We start from the raw sequence: 18,222 nt of genomic DNA on the forward strand, positions 1-18,222 counted from the left end.
CCGGGGGGCGATCATGGATACTGAAGGCAAATTTTCTAAATTATTCTTAGCAAGAGATCAAAGCCGAAGACCCTGCGCAATCCTGATCAAAACGAGGAATTAGGGGGCTGAAAGGAGGAAACAGAACACGCCGGTGAGAAGGAAGAGGAGGCAGTGCGGGAGGGACGTGGCAGAAGCCGGCTCAGCCTGTCCACGGTGGTTATTTAACCGACTTTTTGGGGTTGGTGCCTGGGTGGACCCGGGCCCCAGGCATGCTAGGCAAGCGCTCTGCCAGCAGATTATTTGACATTTTACTGTGGGAATGGGAGACGAACAGGAAACAGCCGAACACACACGACACCCACTTGAGCAGCTGTCCCTTGCGGCCACCCAGCTGTGTGCCACCCCACCCGCATATTGACACACTTACTTCTGCACAACGATCTTCTTTTCCAGATCACAACCCACAGAAATGAGCATCGACTGCAGAGGACAGAGAGGGACAGGCAGGTCAGGGAGGGAGGGCTGCAGCTGGCAGAGAGCACGGCCGGGCACATGCTCACACAGGGAGGGGGAGGCAAAGGGTCAGGGCCTACCTGTGGCTTCATGTCCACACACGAAATCTCCCTGTTGGCTATGTCCACAGTCAAAGTGGAGATCGTGGGGCGCCTTATGCTGTGGAGCAGGGGTGTGTGCTGTCAGTGGACACGGAGCATGGTCTACCCTCACCAGTCATCTACCAATCCACCACCTGTCCACCATCCATCCACCCACCATCCATCTCCCAATCCATCCACCCACTCACCCACCCACCCACCCACCCATCCATCCATCCTCCCACCACCACCCATCCACCTAATCCCTCAACCCACTCACCCACCCACCCACCATCCACCCAAGCACCCACCCATCCACCCATCCATCCACCATCTACCCACCCACCCACCATCCATCAACCCACCCACTCACCTACCCACCATCCACCATCTATCCACCCACCATCCATCTCCCAATCCATCAACCCACTCACCCATCCACCATCCACTCATCCACCCACTCACCCATCCACCCATGCATCCACCATCTACCCACCCAACCACCCACCATCCATCAACCCACTCACCCACCCACCACCCACCATCTATCCACCCATCCACCTAATCCATCAACTCACTCACCCACCCACCACCACCCACCCATCCACCCACCATCTATCCACCATCTACCCACCCACCCACCATCCACCCATCCACCACTCACCCACCCACCCATCCACCCATCCACCCATCTATCCACCATCTACCCACCCACCCACCATCCACCCACTCACCCACCCACCATCCACCCATCCACCACTCACCCACCCACCCATCCACTCACCCATCCACCTATCCATCCACCATCTACATCCACCCACCCACCATCCACCCATCCACCACTCACCCACCCACCATCCACCCATCCACCCATCTATCCACCATCTACCCACCCACCCACCATCCATCAACCCACCCACTCACCCACCCACCACCCACCATCTATCCACCCACCATCCATCTCCCAATCCATCAACCCACTCACCCATCCACCATCCACTCATCCACCCACTCACCCACCCACCCATCCACTCACCCATCCACCCATGCATCCACCATCTGTCCACCATCTACCCACCCACCCACCATCCACCCATCCACCACTCACCCACCCACCCATCCACTCACCCATCCACCCATCCATCCACCATCTACCCACCCATCCACCCACCATCCATCCACCCACTCACCCACCCACCATCCACCCACCCACCTACCTATCCATCTACCCACCCACCATCCACCCACCCATCCACCCATCTCTAAGTGCTGAGAACCTCTGCTCAGGTGGAGGCCAAATTTCTCTCAAGTTTCCACCTCTTCCTGTGTCCGTTTTGTTGGTGGTCGCCTAGCTGCTGTGGATTGAATGTGCCCCCAACGCTCACGTGTTGGAAACCTAGTCCCCAAGACAACACTTTCGCCAGGTGGGGGCCGAGGAGAAGCCATTAGCTCAGCAGGATGAGTGGCTGCTTCCGGGGAAGGGGGGTCCGCTCGCACAGGGACGGGAACCACAGTGAGCCTGCCCCGTCACTGGCTGGGGCTCGGGCTCTCCAGCCTGCCACCTCCCACCGTGGGGTGACACAGTGAGAAGGTCATCACCAGACACCAGCACCCTGGCCTCCAGAACCAGGAGAAGTCGTCTGCTCTTTGCAGTCGCCCAGCCCTGGGCAGTCCACCATGGCCGCAGACACCCGGCAGGGCCGTCACTTGTTAAAACCACCCCTGACGTCAGCGTGTCACCGCTGACTCTGCGGCTCTGCCACCAGCTTCTGCGCCCCCTGTCGGACCCTCAATCCGGACTGCGGGGTGTTCCTGTCAAATCCGTCTGAACAGCCGCCGCATCTGCATCTTTATACCCTTCCCTTCCACCCGATGAGCTCCAGGGTACGGGCTCCCGCTCGCGACTCTTTCTTATTACTCCTCGGGCTCCCGCGTAACTATGCCTTGTCTCCCTGTCATTCAGGTCCCCTAAGGGTAGAAGTGCCTGGGGCGCACATTTCCTGAGACGTAAGTGTTCAATGGATGAATGAATTTGTGAACCTCTACAACTGGCATCCCTGAGGCTCCCCACGCGCCCTGCAGCTCAGGAATTCCCAGGGTCCTTTATTCGACCCCTCCTCTCGGTTGCTCGGCCCCGCCCCCGCCAGCTCGGCCCCGCCCCGCCAGCTCGACCCCGCCCCCACGGCTCGGCCCCGCCTCCCCCAGGTCGGCCCCGCCCCCGGCCCTTCTTTTTTCACGGGGGTAGAATCCACGTAGCTCAAGGCTGGACACACCAGCCGCGTCTGCGGGCGCAGCTCGGGGACGCGGCCACCCCCGTCCCCACCCTCGCCCCACTCAGTGCCTGGGCCGCGGCCCCGCCCCCCCGGCCTGCTCCCCACACTGCCCGGGGTGGACCCGGGAGTGGACTCCGCTGCATGCCCTCTGTGCCCCGCTCATGTCACCAAGCACCACTGCTGCGCTCCGGGTTTCCCTCTTTCTGAGCGCGGACCGGGGCTCGGGGAGCTGCCGCTGCCCATGCTGGCCACACGCGTCCCTTTGAGACGCTGCTTTCCGTTCTTTGGGGAGAACCCTCAGCGGGACGGCGGCCCCCGCGTGTGCCAATTCTGTTTACTTTGCAAAGCGTTTTCAATTGTTCTCAACCCGGTGTCCTGAGCTGGGGTCCAGCTCAGCCTTGTCTCTCTCCCAGGGAACCCTGCAGCCAGCAGGAGCCCCTCCTCTGTCCAGAGGGCCACATACCTGGAGGTGAAGTTGGGGGAGGCCCTGCCCCAGTGGTGCTGCTGCTTGAGGTCAATGTCCTAGGAACCAAGGAAAAGGCCCCACCTGGAGCAGGGCTCCCGGATGTCCCCCATCAGAATGAGGAGAGCTGAGGAGAGGGTTCTGGGAGGAGCCCAGAGCCCCGCAGCCCCCTGGCCAGGCTGCCCTTGGGGGCCCGGCTCCTGGAAGCTCCAGGGTGCTGCCCCAGCTGAGGGCACCCACTCCCTGGCGGTGTCTGTCCCTGGAGCAGCCACGTCCCAGTCACCTAGGTGTGAGGGGGCAGGCTGGACCAGACTTCCCTGCAGCCAGTCACACCGGCAGGCCCCGTGCAAACTGCCCTGTGCTTCCCTGGCGCTGGGTCCAGTGCACACTGCAGGGGTGACTGCGAGGCCTGATGGGTGCACACGCACAACGGGTCCCAGACTGCTGGGCTGAGTCCCTCCCTGGTGTGGCCCAATCCTGATACCTCAGTTGGCTCACCTTGCCCAGGGCTCGCGCCCTGCCTGGGCTGCCAGGCTGTCCTGCCAGGCTCCCATGTGAGTGATGAGGTCAAGTGTGGGTGACCGCTGCCTGTCCCCTGCCAACAAGGGGCAGGGGTGCATCCCCCCAATTCCCCGATGCTTCACCCTCTATATGTGCAAGCAAGGGAAGCAGGAGGGAGGGTCCCCTCCATGAAGGCCTGAGGTCCCCCAGCCTGACTGCTGGGACTTACCAGTTTGTACACGATGTTGCCGTCGAAGGTGTTGTCAGCCTCCTCGTAGATGGTGGCCTGCAGCCCCAGGGAGTAGGGGTTGCTCACCATCACCTGGGGAGCGAGATGGTGGGGGGCGGCTGTTGGAGCTAGCAGCCCAAGCAGGGCAAGTGCAGGGGACCCGTCCTCCTCCGGAGAAGACCAGCCTCGCCCTGAACTGCGGCTGCTGGTCCCACGCCCCGCCGCGTGCCCTCGTCCACCCACCCTCTCTGGACCTCAGTGCCACTCTGCAGGTGGCAGCAGCTGGGCGACCCAGGCCTTTCCCGTAGAGGAGGTGGGGGGAGGGACCCCTGGGGAGAGCAGAGGCAGCCCCGGTCCCAGGCCTGGGTTTGCAGGGGTCATGCGCATGCCATCTCAAAGAGGCAGCCTCGCCTGGTTTGGGGCCACCTCTGTCATCCCAGCTTCCTCGGGAGGCTGAGGCAGGAGGATCACAAGCTTGAGGCCAGCCTGCGCGACTTAGTGAGACCTTGTCTCCAAAAGAAAAAAAGAAAAACTCTGGGGAGGGGCGGCGTCCTTCACAGACTAAGGCCAGGAGACCACCTTGACCACTGGACTGGTGGCCGGGGGGCAGCGAAGCTGAAGAAAAACTCTGGGGAGGGGCGGCGTCCTTCACAGACTAAGGCCAGGAGACCACCTTGACCACTGGACTGGTGGCCGGGGGGCAGCGAAGCTGAACAAACTCTTTGAAGTAAGCTTGACTTCCACAAGCTTCCACAGCCCCCCCCATGTCCTAACACCCCGATTTCACTCCCTGAGGCAGAGGTCCATCCCCGGCTAGTCCTCCCTAGGTCACAGAGGACACCTGAAAGCAAAGCGTGGCACTCCCCTCACTGCTCAGACCTGGCTGACTTCTGAAGATCCCCAACTGCAGGATGCCTGGATCCAGCCAGAGCCCGCACAGAGCTAAGCGGGGTCCTGCAGGCGGCCCACTGCCTTCCCGCCACCTCAGGCACACGGTCCCCACCCTCACGGTCCTGGAACCTCCTGCCTTTCCCAGCACCTCACCTGGCCTGGGGCTGCTCCGTGAAGGGTGGGGAAGGGCCCGGTCAGCCACAAACTCAGCACAGAGGGCTGGCTGTGGAGTCACCTGCAGAGGTCTCACAGTCACCCGAAGAGGCCTCTCTCCCCAGGGGACGCCAGGGGCGTCCAGAGTCTGGGCACAGCCTGGGCGCTGCCAAGGCAGTGTCCTAGCACTGACCGTCAGGGGCATCAGAGACTCACTCACCAGTGGAATGGGGGACATGCCCAGCCGGGGTATCAGTGTGAAGGACAAATTCAGTTTGCTGTTCATGTCAATGGTGTACATCTCGGATTCTAATCTGCTTTCCAGAAGTTCTATCTGGTCAGGAAGACAGGATGAAAGGGTCAAGCCCCTGCTTCCAAAAAGAAGGGGCGGTGAGTGGTAATTGACGCAGGGGCCCTGGGGATGGAGCCCAGGTCTGGCTGGGCGGGTCACCTGGACTTCCACTTGTGCCACTGTCCTCCCTGCCAGCCCCGGGGAACCCTCCCCGCCCCCCAGCAGTGCTTCCTGTGCATCTCGAGCGCGCCACTGCCTAGATGTGCGTTCCTGCGCCTCCTGGCTCTGCTGGACACGGTCATCTCTTTGAGGTCTCTGTCTGCTATGATCCAAATATGATTTGTCTCCCGGAAATCAGGCAGAGCTTAATCCCCAAAGTTCAATGCCGATGGTATTGAGGAGGTGGAAGCCTGATCCCTCGAGGCACAGAGGTGGGGCCTCTGGGAAGTGACTAGATGGGACAGGTCATTAGGGTGGAGCCCCATGACCGGAGGGAGGCCTGGTGGCTTTATCAGGACAGAAATGGAGACCACACACCTCTGCCACCATCTGATGCAAGCTACACTTGGAGTCCAACCTCCAAACCAGAAGCCAAAAAAAAAAAACAGGTTTTTTTTTTTTTTTCCCAAAACATAACCTGCCTCTAGTATTTCATTATGGTAACGAAAAGCCAGCTAATACGCCTGCCACCAACAGGTTCCCTTTATTTCTTTAGTTCCCTTTCTGCATATCTCTGGGGAACCCTGGCTGTTGGGGTGAGCCTAGAGCTCTCTGGGATGGCTGAACATGTTCCTCTGCCCTCGGCGTTTCTGGGAAACTCGATGGCAGGATCCAGGCGACCCAGTGGACATGGGTTTGCTGGCGCTGGTGGGACGTGGTGGGTGATGTGAGCGCTCAGTGTGGCGCCTGCTCTCTAACGTAAACCACTGTTGTCCTCTGAGCCTCTCTGTTCCCTCGCTGGGTGGCCAGAAGGACTGCTTCATGCTTTTAGCCAGGATCATTTGTCAGGAGACCAGCTGCTCACCCAGTGGAACAGGTGCAGGAGAGCGGGGGAAGGACACGGCCTGCGGGCCAGCAAGTAGGAGGCTGAGGCAGGAGGACCACAACTTCAAGGCCAGCCTCAGCACTTAGTGAGGCTCTGCCTTAAAATAAAAACAAAAAGGTCTCGGGGTGTAGCTCACCCCTGGGTTCAATCCTGGATCCCACAAAAAATATTATCAAAAATATTAAATTTGGGGCTGGGGATGTGGCTCAAGCGGTAGGGCGCTCGCCTGGCATGCGTGCGGCCCGGGTTCGATCCTCAGCACCACATACCAACAAAGATGTTGTGTCCACCGATAACTAAAAAATAAATATTAAAAAATATATATATTAAATTTGGGGGCTGGTGATGTGGCTCAAGTGGTAGGGCGCTCGCCTGGCAGGTGCGGGGCGCTGGGTTCGATCCTCAGCACCACATACAAATAAAATAAAGATGTTGTGTCCTCCTAAAACTAAAAAATAAATATTAAAAAATTCTCTCTTTAAAAAAAATATATTAATTTAAAAAACTTAACATAGGGATAGCGCTGCAAAAATAAAAAATAAAGAATGAAAGGAAAACATGAGAGGAACATCTGTTCCTTTCTGCGACAGGGACCCGGAGGTGCTCCTGAGGAGACTCGGGGTGCAGGGCTGGCGGACTCAGCTGACCAGAAGCCCGCCCGCCACGTGTGCTCCCGTCCCTCCTGGAACCCTCTCGGGGACTTCCCGGGCCTGCTGGCCGTGGCCTCCAGCTCTGGATCTTTTCCCAGTGCTGGGCTGAGCCCGGCCCCTCCCCAGGCCCACGGCTCGGCGCTGGACGTGCACCTTGCACTGTTTCACCTGGAGGCCGGGGTCCGTGAGCACGGCCTGGACGTTGAGCCGGCACTTCTGCAGGTCCAAGGTGGGGAAGGCGGCGTCGGGGAGCGGCGTCAGGATGTCCAGCATCCCCACCCCGGAGAACATCAGCACCGCCTCTGGGAACCAGACGGAGCCCTGGGCCAGCTAGGGGAGCCAGGTCGGAGGTGAGACGCGGCTTATCCTGTGGCTCGGAACTAAAGACGCCCCCCCAAGGCAAAGCCTTGGGTCCCACGGGGAGCTGCTCTCTGGGGCTCCCAGCCTGGGGGGCCTCGTGGGAGGTGGCCAGGAGTCTCGCCTGGCCACAGGGCACCAGCCTCGCGGGAGAGTCAAAGGCAGCTACAGAATTTGTCCCCAGGACACCACAGCCCTGGATGCCACCATGGGGACCTCAAAGAAATGTCCTCACATTTGTGCTTCACCCAATTAACTCACTGTAGTCGCCACCAGGAACTTCCGGGAAGCCTGGGGGGGACAGGGGGGAGCACGGAAAACACGGCAGTGGGGGAGGGCTGCCGGGCAAGGCACTGGGAGGCCCCAGGCCAGCGCCTCTGCCGCCCTGGTGGACGGGCCGGCCGGGCCGTGGACCCCGCTTCTCCACCTGTCAGATGGGGCAGCAGAAGTGACTTCCCCAAAGGGCCCACTGAGGACTCTGGGCAAGGTGACAGCCGGGACTGAAGGGGACCTCCCAGGGGAACAGGGGACAGGGGACACAGCCTAGGCAGGGGCCAGGAGTGCAGGTGGGTGGGAGGAGGGCTCAAAAGTGCGAGCAGGGAGGGGCTGGGGCTCAGTGGGCAGGGGGCTCGCCCAGCAGGCACAAGGCCCTGGGTCCACCCCAGCACCACACACACACGCACACACACGCACACGCACACATGCACACGCACACGCACGCACACGCACACACACACAGTGCCAGTAAGGAGGATTTTGAGTGTTTCTGACACAAAGGAAAATGGACGGCTGAGGTGGTGGACAGCCAATGACGCTGGCCTGTCGCCCACTGAATACACACATCGGAGCACGCAGCTCAGCAAGCACACATATAAATAAACAAGCCGCGGTGCACACACCTCCCCTGCACACGTGTCTTTCCATACACGCACGTGTGCATCAACGTGCATCGGCTGACTTTAAACCCAAGTCCAGCGTCTCCCACACCCACAGACGCAGGGGGCCGGCTCTGCTGCTCCTTAGGTGCTCAGGGTCTTGCCTCCCGCTGCTGCTATGTTAATAGCCCCGAGGAGCTGGCCTCTGGCAGAGGAGGGGGAGGGGCTGTCACCCACCTGGATGATGGAGTTGGACAGGAATTCCAGACTCCCGAAGTACAGAGTGTCCTCCTTGGTCAGCACGGCCAGCGTGTGCTCATCTAGGACAGACAGGCAGACCCGGGTGGTGGCCTCGTGGCCTTGCTCTGAGTGCTGCAGCGAGCGCCCTCCCGGTGACCCACGGCAGTCACCCCACAGACACCTCTGGAGCCCACACGTGGCTTTAGGTAACAGGCACAAGCTGGGCTCCTGCCTTTTTCCTTCTGTCCTTTTTCCTGATCACAGCCAAGGAATAATGAGTGTGGGCTGTGTCTCACCAGGGTGGTTTTTTTGGTTTTTTTGCGGTGCTGGGGATGGAACCCAGGCCTCCTGCAGGCTAGGCAAGCGCTCTCCACCAGCCACAGGCAGCCCTCCTCAGGCTTCGACTGGCATTTCCCTACTTTCACATCCGCTGCAGCCTGATTTACAAACCCAAGACGTGGAACAACCCAAAGTCTATTGACGAAAAGATGAAGGAAATGTGGTCCAGCCATACAATGGAATATTATTTGGCCTTAAAAAGGAAGGCAATTGGGGGCTGGGACTGTGGCTCAGCGGTAGAGCGCTCGCCTAGCACGGGCGGGACCTGGGTTCCATCCTTGGCATCACATAAAAATAAAGACATTGTGTTGTGTCCATCTACACCTAAAACATAAGTATTAAAAAAAGGAAGGAGGGGCTGGGGATGTGGCTCGAGCGGTAGCGCGCTCGCCTGGCATGCGTGCGGCCCGGGTTCCATCCTCAGCACCACATACCAACAAAGATGTTGTGTCCACCGAAAACTAAAAATAAATATTAAAAATTCTCTCTCTCTTAAAAAAAAAAAAAAGGGAAGGAAATTGGATGGTGTGGGTGTAATCCCAGCTCCTTGGGAGACCAAGGCAGGAGGATGGCACATTGGAGGCCAGCCTTGGCAACCTTGCAAAACCCTATCTTGAATAACAGCCAACCAGGGCTGGTGGGGCTCTATGTCCAGCATGTGCGAAGCCGGGGTTCCACTTTTTCCAGTCCTGGGGGAAAAAAACAAAAACAGAAAGAAAGAAAAGCACCATGTACCGTTGGGTTTTTTTTTAAAAACAAATATATGTTTTTAGTTGTTGATAGACCTTTATTTTATTTATTTATTTTTATGTGGTGCTGAGGATCGAACCCAGGGCCTCACACATGCTAGGCGGGTGCTCTACCGCTGAGCCACAACCCCAGCCCGGGATTGCTTTTTTTTCTTTTTTCTTCTTCTTCTTTTTTTTTTTTTAGAGAGAGTGAGAGATGGAGAGAGAGAGAGAGAATTTTAATATTTATTTTTTAGTTCTTGGCGGACACAACATCTCTGTTTGTATGTGGTGCTGAGGATGGAACCCGGGCCGCACGCATGCCAGGCGAGCGTGCTACCGCTCGAGCCACATCCTCAGCCCCCCCTGGATTTCTTATATAACTAATTTCTCTAATTATAAATTAATTTTAAACAGATAAATGGACACAGAGGATAGGATGCAATGTACAATTAGCAAACGGGAAGCACTGGCTTTTCTTAAAAAGTCAAGTGGTCCTGCAAATTTTCTCACTGATTGCCTCAGAGTCTCTGAGCTAATAACTGTCTCAGGGGAAAATTATCCTGGAAAATCTCACTTATTGGACAGAACCTGTTCCTCCAAAGATGGAGCACAGGACTGCCCCAGCACAGCAGTGGCCCAGCCGGCAGGCCCAAGGGCGCTGGAGTCGGGGCGAGTTGCTTGAGATGTGTGTGTGTGTGTGTGTGTGTGTGTGTGTGTGTGGATACAGTCTCTTTATTCTACATTTACGTGGGGCCGAGGATCGAACCCCATGCCTCGTGCTTGCTGGGCGAGCCTCTGCCCCTGAGCACAACCCCAGCCCTTGCTCTGTGTCTTCAGAGACAGACGTTCGGGTCCTGACCCAGGAGCCGGGTGTGGCCTTGCAGACGCCCTGGACCCGCGATGGCCTCACCCGTGATCTCTCCCATTTTCCCGGGGGGTGGTCGGGGCACAGGGAGCCTCTGGGGCCACGGTGGCCGCAGCTTCAGTGGGCGGGCTTTGGGCCGGCTCGCTGGACCCTATCCAACCTGAGAAACATCTGCATTTGGGAACAGGGTCTTTGCAGAGGTGACTTTGGTAAAAGGAGGTCGTGGGGGTGCCCTGGTCCCACATCACCAGGGACCTTGTGAAAAGGGGAACTCTGGATCCAGAGACGGACAGGGACAGAGGGAGGACGGCCACCTGCAGGTACAGGCTCAGCCAAGGCTACCGGAGCTGGGAGCGGAGGCCTGCCTGGAGGCTGCAGAGGGCCGTCCGGCAGGCCCTGGGCGGCAGAGCGGGGCACAGACGTCGGGGGTCAGAGCCGCCCAGTCTGTGGCTCTTGGTTCTGGCAGCCCCAGGGTGGTGCCCAGCTGGCCCCGTGCCCTCGCTGAGGCACAAGCTGTGTCTTCCCCGTGTGCCTGCTTTGTGGCTGGGCTGCGTCAGGCCGGTCACTGGCTAATGGCTGGGCATGGAGGTTTCTAGAAGGTACCGGTAGGGCAGGCACGCACTGGCAGTGATGCTGTGGATGGAGATGTTGAGTCTGGAGATGGAAGTGGACAGAACCTGGGATCCGTTGTGCACCTGGACAGTTTCGAAGAGCTGACCTACGAGGGGACAGGGGAGAGTCATGAGGACCCGTGAGCATGCTCAGCGCTGAGACCAGGGCCACCCCTGCCACCAGCCTCCTGCCCTCCAGTGGTGACCTTGCTCTTTTTCTGTTTTACTCCTCTGCAGTTCCAGGGGTCAAGCCCACGGGTGCTCTAGGCCCCCACCCTTCATATTTTGAGGCAGGGCCTTGCTAAATTGCAGAGGCTGGCCTTGAACCTTGATCCTCCTGCCTCAGCCTCCTGAGATGTTGGAATGACAGGTGTGGCCTCTGCCCTCAGCTCAGGCCTTTTAATAGAGAGAGTGTCAATCAGGGACGAAACAGAGCTTTTCAGCTGGGTGTGTGTCCACCATGCCGGAGGCCCAGGTTCCCCACCAGCACCAACAAAACCTCAACGCAGTGCCTTCTTCCTGGGGTGGGCTTCCAAAATGGGTGGCCAGCCTGAGCCCTTTTCTTCCACTGGCAGGGTGGGGGCCACACCCACGTCCCCAGCTGCTCTGTGCCTTAGGATGTGGCTGTGTGCCCCCAGCCCAAGTGCTGCAGAGGCCCTGCCCGCAGATCCCTGGTGGTGGAGGGCTGAGCCACAACCACGGCGCTGTCCCTCTGCTGGGGAGGTCCCGTCCATCCTGGATGCTATAACACGGGCAATAGCCCGCCCACCTCGCGGAATCACTGACTGTGGCCCCAAGAGAAGACCTGAGGTTTCCTGGTCAAATTGGGACCCTGTGCCTGCGGAGCCTGGGGCTTTCGGAACCTGCCCACCTGCCCTCCAGAGCCGGCCGGGGAACTGGGGAGGACGGGTGGGTTTCAGTGGAGCAAGAACCTGCCGCGTCCACCGGGCTCTGCCGAGGGGACCTGGCTCTGCTCCCTGTCCGGTCCCGCATCCTGCAGGCCGAGAGCGCAGCCCGCTCACCTGAGTTGGGGGAAACCAAGAGGGTCTTCTCAGACCAGAGGATCAGAAAGCCTCTCAGGCCGGGGCAGAGGAAGACATCCAGGGTCTCGTCGTAGCTGAAAGCCAGCCCCGGGTTCCGGTCGAGGGGCTGCTCCGAGTACACGAACACGCCCTAGAGAGACCCGTCACGGGGACAGAAGCCACGTGTGGGCAGGCCGCGGGTTGCACACTCGGTGCCCGGCAGCACGCAGGAGGCCCTGGCCCCCGCCACACGCGCCCCCTCTGTGGTCAGTGGAACTTGCCCTCCAACCTCGGCCTCCTCGTGAAGGCCAGCAGGTCTCGGCCCGGGACCTCCACCGCGGAAGATTCTTCCTCCCAAGCAACACCGGGCCACGTCTGGGGGTCTGTGGGGACTGGGGGGCTCCTGTGTGCGGTGCAACACCCGGGCACCCAGGACGCCCACCCAGAGAGGGGCCTGGCCCAGGCCCACCACCCCAGGGCCGGAACCAACCCCTGCCTGCTGGACGGGCCCTGTGGTCCCTGCTGTGCTGGGCTTGCGCTCTGCCCTCTAGAGGTAACCAGGCCACCTGGGAAGGGACAAATGCCTACATCGAGGCCTCGAGGACTGGACTGGTCACTGCGAGGTGGGCTGTTACAGGCGAGGCTGTCCCGGTGTTCGGCCTGCTCACAGGCTCTGCCGTGGCAGGGCAGCCCGAGAAGCTGCACGTTGGGGCCACGTGGACTGGCATCCAGACGGCTTCCCGAGCTGGTCCCTCTCTCCTCCAAATCGCTGGCACATGCAACTTAGCTTCTATTCCTAAAATCCCTGTGAGGGGCTGGCTCTTCCACTGTGCCGTTTCCAAAGCCCCTTCCTATCTGCCCGTCATAGAGTTCCCAGGACAGGGTCAGAGTCCCTATCGCACAATGTCAGCCTGACCACGCCTGTCATCCCAGTGACTCTGGAGGCTGAGACAGGAGGCCTGCAAGCTTGAGGCCAGTCTCACAACTCAGCAAGGCCCTGAGTGGTTTAGCAAGACCCTGTCTCAAGTTAAAAAATGAAAAGGCCTGGGGATGGGGCTCCCCAAAACAGAGAAGCATGGAAGTGGAAAGGGCAGGGGGTGGCCCGGGTGCAGCGCCCGCACAGCATGAGGCCCGGGCACATCCCCAGCACCGCCACCACCCATCACCCCAGCAGCAAACACACAGCATCCTGCCGCGTGGCCCCACCGACCCGGACGCCATCCCCCAGGAGACGCACAGTGCAGAGATCCCAGGGGACTGCCGACCCTGCTCTGGTCTGCCCGCCCCCCGCCTGCCACCCCCATCCAGCCGCTGGAGGACACAGACCAGCCCTGGGCAGGAGAAGTGCTGCGTTCCAGGGCCTGCAGGGTGCTTGAGGGACAGAGGGGGTCTGCAGCCCTCACTCACCCCCACGGTGCCGCGAGGGACTGTGGCTGGCACTGCCAGACGCTGGTCAGAGGAGCCAGGGAAGCACCAAGCACCAAGCCAAAGGGCGAGACTCAGCCTGCGCTCGCTGCGCCCACCCACACGGGTCGCACTGACCCCTGGCACTTTCCCCACAGAGGTGCACGGGCGGGAGCCAAGGGGACTGGCCCAGTGGCTCCGGGTCATGTCCCTGTAGGGAGCACTGCAAAGAAGGACCCAGAGGCCAAGGGCAGGGGTAGAGGGCTGGGAATGGAGAGCCCTGGTGCGAAGCGGAGGGTCAGCCAGCTTCTGCCTCCTGCCCCACTGGGGACCTGGCACAGGCACGTGAAGGAGCCTTCAGACAAAGGAACCGAGTCCCATGAGAGCACGGGCAGCCAGGAGGCCGAGGCCTCGACTCAGCGCCTCCCAGCGGCTCTGAGGCTCGACTCCCCCAGGGGGTCTTGCCTGGAAAAGCCGTGGACACCTGCGGCCTGGCTTGAAGGCACCACAGTTCTTTGGTTTTCAGTCCTGGGGGCTGGACCTGGGGACTCTCCACCCCAGAGCCACACCCCAGCCCTTTACAGTCTTCATTTTGAGTCAGGGTCTCACTAAGTTGCTAAGGCTGGCCTTGAACTTGCAATCCTCCTGCCTCAGCCTCCCAGGTCACTGGGATCTCAGGAGTGTGCCGTCGGGTCGGGCACCTTCTTTCCTGCTCTTTTCTGTTTGTTTCGTTTTCAGTACTGGGGACTGAACCCAGGGCACCTGACCACTGAGCTACGCCCCAGCCCGGCTAGCATCTTCTGACCTCTTTTTTTTTCTTTAATATTTTTTAGTTGTCAACGGACCTTTATTTTATTTATTTATATGTGGCACTGAGAGTCGAACCCAGTGCCTCACACATGCCAGGCAAGCGCTCTGCCACTGAGCCCCAGCCCCATCTCCTGACCCCTCCACCCATCCCGACCACAGGAGCCCGCAGACCCGGAGCAAGGAAGAGAGGACCAGGAACATGGCCTAACCGCAGTGTGATGGCCCCAAAGGAGACAGAGGCGGGGCTGGGGGCTGGTCCAAGCTTCCAGGTGGACTCCTCTCTGGGATGGGCCACCTTGAGACCTCCCCTCACCACTGCTCCCTGTGGGAAGCCTCTGATGGGACAAGGCTCTTTATTCCTTCATCTCCCTACCAGCAGCTCCTGGGGACTGGCTCTCCCCAACTCCAGGGCTGCGCACCCCCTTCACGGCCTGCCAAAACCTGGGGTTAACCCACTAAATCTGGGTCTGAGCTTCATTTTGCACAGGCGGAATCATCGTCCCAACTCAGTGAATCCACCACAGGGTTCAGAGTTTCCAACGACACAGGCGCCACATTCGCCCTTCACCCCGGGAGCCAGGGAGCACTGCTGGGTGCAGGGGAGAGAGCGGGGAGGAGGGCCAAGTCGCCTACCTTCCCACTGTTCACGAGCAGCAGCCCGATCTGTGACAAGGAATGGAAGTAGAAGACTCCCCCTAAAGACCCGACCAGTCCTGCCTGTGAAGCACAAGACAGTCCCCGTGAGTGCACACACCCGTGGCTGTGACGATGCGTGCTTCCTTCTCACTCTGAGGGCTCATTATCTTAGAAGCCATAATGAAAGCCTTTTTTCTAGACCCACTTCCTGTCTGTGACAGAGGAGGGGTCCTGCAGGAAGGCGGCTCTGGTGTGGGTGTTTGGAGGACCCCACGTGGCCCGGCCCCAGGAGCTGCCTGGTCTTCCACGCCGGGTGGATCCTCATTCCCAGCTTCTGGCTGTCCAGAGAAGCGTCCAGCAGCCACCCGCAGCAGGAGACCAAGGTCCGGGCCGTCCCGTGGGGGAGCGAGGCCTCTGGGACCCCGAGCTCCTGGGCCGACCTCTTTGGAGCAGCGCCTCGCACCAGCTGCACCACCCCCTCTTCTCTGGCAGCGGAACCTCCAGGAACCTCGACTCGGGAGCAGATCAGCCTGCGAGCTCAGCTCCACGGGCACTGCCCGGGCTGCGGGGCAGGTGACCCCCTGGCTAACGGGTGGGTGGGCCCGTCTCCGGGAGTGAGTCCACAGAGCACGTCTGCCACCTTCCTCCCACAGGGCAAGGACGGCTCACCTTGCCATGTGTGCTAATGTCATCAGGGCCACAGTCTGGGACGAGAGAGGGAGGATCAGAACCCAGATGTCACCCTCAGTGACCCGCAGGCCACCATGCCAGCGTGGATGCAGGAGAGGCCCGTTGTTGGCTTCGGGGGAAGGGGACGAGGGGGCAGTCAGACGGTGACAGGAGTCAGGAGACCCACGCGTGGTCGGCCCTTGTCCTGGCTCAGTGGCCCTGAGCCCAGATAGTTCCTGAGCGGAGGGACCTTCCTGTCGAGAAGTCCATGGGAAAACAACTCCGAGGCATGGGGAGGGAAGAGGGAAACCGTTTGGTTAATAATCGGGGACCTCAGTGATGCGCGTTTGCGACCAAACCCAAGGTTCATTCTTATCTTGTGACCAGGTCCTTCCAGGACTCATTTTGAATGAAATGTGTGGCCAGCTCAGTTCTGGGTTTTGCGGGCTTCTTGGTAGGGCAGAGAAAACAGATTTGGGATGTTGGGGAGCGTGGCAGCGGGCCAGACTCCTCTGGATGCACCCCCAAGTGTGTCTTCTGAGTTACACCAGAACTTCCCATGCCCTTGGTGGCCTGAGGGGCTCTTGTCCTCTGAACTGCTCTGCCATGCTGTGTGACCTTAGGAAGGACACTGCCCTTCTCTGAGCCTTAGCCCCTGGGTTCATTTCCAATGGCTGCCACGGCAGAAGACCGCATTCAGAACAGCAGACATTAAGTGAAGACAACAGAAATCCGTTGGCACAGTTCTGGATGCTCAGAGTCTGACATCAAGGTGCCGGCTAATCAGGAGCCCCCAGAGCCTCTGAGGAAGAAGCTGTGTCCTGTGTCCCCAGGCTTGTGACACCAGAAATGGCCCCTTGTCCCAGGGCCTTCTGTGGACCCTCCCAGGTCCTCTCCTCTACCAGGACACCAGCCTGGACTTGGGGCGCGACCTACTCCATCCAGCTGCGCACACCATCTGGACTCGTCACAGGGCCAACACCCCATTTCCCAGTCGGATGACCCCTGGGTGCACACGCCCACCAGTGTCCTCTGAGATTCAAGTTGAAAGGAGTGGGCTCTGTAAGGTGGTGGCAGGGCTCCATCCTCCTGCCAGGGCTCAGGTTGGAGAAGTCGCCCTCCCCTCTCCTGCTCTCCTGCCCTGGGGGCGACAGGTCTGCCTCCCTGCCTTTCCTGCCTGCCCTCCCTTCCCTCCCTCCCTGCCCTCCCTCCCTGCCCTCCCTCCCTGCCCTCCCTGCCTTCCCTCCCTCCCTGCCCTTCCTGTCTGCCCTCCCTCCCTTCCCTCCCTCCCTGCCCTTCCTCCCTGCCTTTCCTGCCTGCCCTCCCTGCCCTCCCTCCCTGCCCTTCCTGCCTGCCCTCCCTCCCTTCCCTCCCTCCCTGCCCTTCCTCCCTGCCCTCCCTCCCTGTCCTTTCTGCCTGCCCTCCCTGCCCTTCCCTCCCTCCCTGCCCTTCCTCCCTGCCTTTCCTGCCTGCCCTCCCTGCCCTCCCTCCCTGCCCTTCCTGCCTGCCCTCCCTCCCTTCCCTCCCTCCCTGCCCTTCCTCCCTGCCCTCCCTCCCTGTCCTTTCTGCCTGCCCTCCCTGCCCTTCCCTCCCTCCCTGCCCTCCCTCCCTGCCCTCCCTCCCTGCCCTTCCTGCCTGCCCTCCCTCCCTTCCCTCCCTCCCTGCCCTTCCTCCCTGCCCTTCCTCCCTGCCCTCCCTCCCTGTCCTTTCTGCCTGCCCTCCCTCCCTGCCCTCCCTCCCTGCCCTTCCTCCCTGCCCTCCCTCCCTGCCCTTCCTCCCTGCCCTTCCTCCCTGCCCTTCCTGCCATTCGAGGACACAGGGTCGGGTCCCGGGGCTGAAGCAGCACAGGGGCACCGTGACGCCCCCTGTGAAGCAGAGAGCAGCCTGGCCAGAGGCCAGTCCCCCCAGAGCCTTCGCCTGGCTGCCCCGCCCCCAGGGCTGGGAGCAGCTTCTCTTCCTGGCCAGTCACCCAGTCTGGGGTAACTGCACAGGACACAGATGGCCTAAGGCTGTTACTTCTGAAGTCTGGAGGGACGTGCATCTTCAGGGGACACGATCCTACCCACTCTAGTTCTCCCACCTGTGAACTGGGTGCCACGGTGGTGGCTGAGGGCACTGTCTGGGTGGAGGGGAGTGGACGTGGTACAGCTCTCTGAGGTGCTCTACCATGGGTGCCATGTTCGTACCCCCTTCCTTCCCAGTGTGACTTCCTGGGAGTGTCCCCCCACCCCTAAGCCAGCTGGATCCTGCAGAGAGGAGACTGCGCTCGTCCTCTGCCAGCCCACGGCCCATCTCGCAGGCGGGTGCCTGTGTGTGAGTATCTATTTGCTTATGTTTTGGTGACCGTGTCCCCCAGGCTGGCCAAGCATCCTCCTGCCTCAGTCTCTGGAGCAATGGGGACAACAGGTAGGACATATATCATTTTCACTTTCTTGCCCAATTGAACATACCTGGTTTTTGAAGGTAAAATTGGTGAAACTTATTCCTCCGTTTTCGGAGGAATAAATAGTGGTCTGCGATACCTGTTCTCCACGCGAATATGCAAAAATGGAATTGTTTATCTCCTGGGAAAACAACACACAGGAAACAAC

General features: G+C 60.1%; 1 protein-coding gene across 1 annotated transcript in view; it reads right to left on the reverse strand.

The window, feature by feature from the left end:
- Positions 1–18,222, reverse strand: part of Catsperd (catsper channel auxiliary subunit delta) — a 39,771-nt gene that overhangs the window by 10,868 nt on the left and 10,681 nt on the right. The window contains exons 7-18 of the mRNA XM_026404254.2: positions 18,082–18,195; positions 14,960–15,043; positions 12,113–12,263; positions 11,102–11,197; positions 8,542–8,624; positions 7,691–7,720; positions 7,226–7,402; positions 5,306–5,419; positions 4,042–4,134; positions 3,312–3,370; positions 576–654; positions 410–462 (exon numbers count right to left, since the gene is read on the reverse strand). Of these exons, the coding sequence (XP_026260039.2) occupies positions 410–462; positions 576–654; positions 3,312–3,370; positions 4,042–4,134; positions 5,306–5,419; positions 7,226–7,402; positions 7,691–7,720; positions 8,542–8,624; positions 11,102–11,197; positions 12,113–12,263; positions 14,960–15,043; positions 18,082–18,195 (1,133 nt within the window). The remainder of the gene's footprint in view (positions 1–409; positions 463–575; positions 655–3,311; positions 3,371–4,041; positions 4,135–5,305; positions 5,420–7,225; positions 7,403–7,690; positions 7,721–8,541; positions 8,625–11,101; positions 11,198–12,112; positions 12,264–14,959; positions 15,044–18,081; positions 18,196–18,222) is intronic.

This window comes from Urocitellus parryii, chromosome 3 (assembly GCF_045843805.1).
Source record: "Urocitellus parryii isolate mUroPar1 chromosome 3, mUroPar1.hap1, whole genome shotgun sequence".
Taxonomy (NCBI): domain Eukaryota; kingdom Metazoa; phylum Chordata; class Mammalia; order Rodentia; family Sciuridae; genus Urocitellus; species Urocitellus parryii.